At 32.1% G+C, this 3648-nt stretch overlaps 1 protein-coding gene across 1 annotated transcript; it reads left to right on the top strand.

The window, feature by feature from the left end:
• The first annotated feature begins 278 nt into the window (after window positions 1-278).
• On the top strand, window positions 279-2962 carry LOC122582436 (FK506-binding protein 2-like). The gene is made up of 6 exons (XM_043754825.1): window positions 279-470; window positions 580-626; window positions 785-847; window positions 1042-1132; window positions 2393-2497; window positions 2660-2962. The coding sequence occupies exons 1-6, from the start codon at window positions 383-385 to the stop codon at window positions 2749-2751; spliced, it is 486 nt and encodes a 161-aa protein (XP_043610760.1). The 5' UTR covers window positions 279-382; the 3' UTR covers window positions 2752-2962.
• Window positions 2963-3648: the final 686 nt, after the last annotated feature.

Here is a 3648-nt window from a genome sequence, read left to right as displayed (position 1 = left end):
TGTAGATTCATTTTATAATAAACAATATTTTAAGAATTATTAATTTATAGTAACGATCGGATCTATATATTTACCTTGATTTTTTTTCTCAATTTTGTTTTGAAAAAGGTCGAAAGAAAGATTCCTCTTGTAATAATCTAACATTTTAAAAATTTATTATTTTATTATTTTATCCATTAGTGTTTAATTTTATATACTGGTCCTAACTTGAGTATTAGTAATGTATAGAGGTTGTAGTGTATTTTATAACCAAAATCTAAAATGGTTGGCGATATGTGATTGGATAATACACCTCACCATGTTACAAAAGTTGACTGAACCAAATATGTTTTGACTTTTGAGTTCTCTAATCTCACACTCACGAAAACAGACTGAAAGGCGAATGAATTCACAACATTATAATTCTGCAACAAAAGGAATGCCCATTTTAATCCTACTAATTATTATCATTGGTGCAAATACAGTACCAGGTGAAGTTTTTTATACAAAATCTTAATGTATATGTTACTTTATATATGATATAATGATTCCTGATTTTATTATTATTATTATTATTATTATGTTTGAAAATCCAATCAGCTTCTGCAAAATCCACCGATGTAACGGAGTTGCAGATCGGCGTCAAAGTAAGTATACCGTCTTGAAAAATTAAAATGTCGTTTTTATTGCTTATAACGAGATTAATGTGTAATATGGCGTTACTGCTTACTTTAATAGTGTAGTGATGAACTGGTATGAATCTTTGAATTTAGTTTTTGAAAATTTGGAACTATAATTGTTGCAGCATAAGCCAGCATCTTGTGAGATGCAAGCACACAAAGGGGACAAAATTAAAGTTCATTATCGGGTGAGCACATTTAATTACAGCATTTATTTGTTCCCATTTTCGGCGTTGTATTTTGGTAAAAATAATACGACTACTACAATAAGCTGGAAATTAGTACAGGGTAGAAGTCGTGTACACATTTCGGTGTAGTTGAGACTAGTAGTAGTACTTGTTCTATATACTAGTCAAATAAATTCCGTTAACTTGTTTTATAGGGAAAACTCACTGATGGCACTGTTTTCGATTCCAGCTTTGAAAGGGGAACCCCATTCGAATTTGTGCTTGGCAGTGGTCAAGTGATAAAAGGTTAGAAACCCATTAATTGACCTGTTGAACTTGTCTCTATCATAGAGATTCGTCTGATCATTAGGGGTGTTCATCGGTTCAGTTTTTGGTTATTCGGTCTATTTGATTCGTGTTTTTCGGTTTTTTTATTTTTGTTTTTCAAAACTAAAACCGAACCAAAACCTAATTCAAAATGAAAAAAGCAAACCAAAAACCAAATTAAAATTTGGTTCGGTTTCGCTTTAAAACCGAAAAAACCAAATATGAAAAACACAAATTCACGATTTTTGTTTGTCTAGGTTGTGTTTCAACCAAAATAATTTCAATTTTCATCGAAATAGTAAATTTAGACTTCAAGTACAATATGGATAAATAAGTAACATAACTGAAACAACTAAACTCTTATTTGTTATCTTTATTAAATTTTTTTTATCAAGTCTTACATTGTTTGTCAATTGAATTATTCTAATTTCAAAAGAAATCAATATAATAAACAAGTAGAAAACAAAAGTAAAAAATACATTAATAACTATCCATACAAAAAAATATATATGTATTAAATATTTTTGATAATACATAAAAGGAATATAAGTTATTTGGTTTTTTCGGTTTAACCAAATTCATTATCATAAACCCATAACCAAACCAAAAACCAAATATATAATTCGGTTTCGGCTACAAACCAAACCCAAAACCTAATTCAAAAACGGTTTGTTTTTTTTTTTATTTTTTAAACGGTTCAGTTTACGGTTTAACCGGGTAAAGACCAAACCACAAACACCCCTACTGATCATGCTCCTCACATGAGAAGCATGCTCTGCTATGAGTTAGATATATAGTTGTTTTGGCATGGGCTAAAAGCGGCATGACCTGGTAACCGAATTAACTGGTCCTTATTTTGTTTGAAACTCTTGAAGTTAGATTGGGAAAGGTGATGTGTATGCAACAATCATCGGCCAAAGACACGTACACAGTGTACAATGTATGATTATATAAAACATGAAATTTTGTGGGTGGCTAAGTTTGTCTTCTCCATATCCGATAACACATATAGAGATCCGTTCCATAACCAAAGTTATAACAGATCCTTTTACATTCTATAATTACAAAAACTCGCCCACCCTCCGTAGTCTACACTACGTTTTCATCCCTTTTATCTGTCAGTATAAAGTTTTACTTGTACTCTAGCGATTATTCATTTACCTATCATTTTATTCATTCCAACTTTACACTGTACTCTACATAGGGAGTTTTTGTTGTCTAACATATTTATATTTGCAGGATGGGACCAGGGACTGTTGGGAATGTGTGTCGGAGAGAAGCGTAAGCTGAAGATACCTGCCAAAATGGGTTACGGTGATCAGGGCTCACCACCTAAAATCCCAGGTAACTCTGCTATTTCACAAAAGAAAGGAAATGATACTTGCATGTTAGTAACTTGCCTCTTCTTGAAGTAGTCCTTAAATGGAATTAGTTCTGTTTATTTGCTTTTGAAGTCAATATGATAGATTGAATGGAGTATAATTGTCATATTGTGATACTATACAGGTGGAGCCACACTCATATTCGATACCGAGCTTATTTCAGTTAATGGAAAAGGATCATCAGTTGGAGGAGTAAATAACAAGAGTGAGCTATGATCTCCAGAAGCTCGCTGTCTAGAGTTATAACATGCACTTTCACCACTAGTCGTAAAAAATACGGTAACAGTAGTTTAGAGTAATTTACATTTACAAACAAACGAAAGATGATGGTATAAACTAATGAATTCCCATTTAATATTGTATACTCTTTGATCGACTTGTAAACTTGTTAACATTTGTGCAAAATTAATGTCCTAAATTTGAACTATAATTGAGCTCTGTCTCGATCTTTTAGCTTTAGCCATGCTTAATTCATGCTCATTGATCTTGGTTCCTTTTGGAGCTAAGTTAGCTCCGAAATTTTACGTCTTTTGTTTTTATTAAAGATATAAACCGGGTCTTAATATATGTTTGATCTCTTTGCAACTCTAGGGTCAGTGATGTTCATTTGTCTTGCTTTGTATCAAAATGAAGTGTATTTTGTCCCGGACAACTTCTTCCATCTGTATGTTAGAAATCAAAATCCTAAGCAACGACAAACACCATCATTCTATATTTCTATGTAGGCACATAAAAGATTATATCCGGGTACAGAGAGAATTATTATGAGGCCAAAGATTACATGGAGGAGTGCATACTAACTTTGTTAGTTTTACTTCACACATGAAGAAAATTGTATATATTTTAAGTTAGTTCTTCAAGTTCTTAGTGTTCTATTACCAATGAGCCTTTGGCTTAACCTTATTGGATGGGATCTGTCAACATAGGTTGTGAGTTCAAATAGATCTTTTCTTGACATTATTTGAAATCAATGGTGCTAAAGATCTAGCTGCAAGTTCGTGTGAGATGTGACCATAATTACATCACTGTCATAGGCCTACTGGTATTTAAGTTGGTAATTTGTTAATTTTACTATGATGGCAGTAATGACAGAGTCTAATGATGTAACGATGA

The sequence above is a fragment of the Erigeron canadensis genome, chromosome 9, assembly GCF_010389155.1.
Source record: "Erigeron canadensis isolate Cc75 chromosome 9, C_canadensis_v1, whole genome shotgun sequence".
NCBI classification, from domain to species: Eukaryota; Viridiplantae; Streptophyta; class Magnoliopsida; order Asterales; family Asteraceae; genus Erigeron; species Erigeron canadensis.
This window is presented reverse-complemented; position numbering and strand designations above follow the sequence as displayed.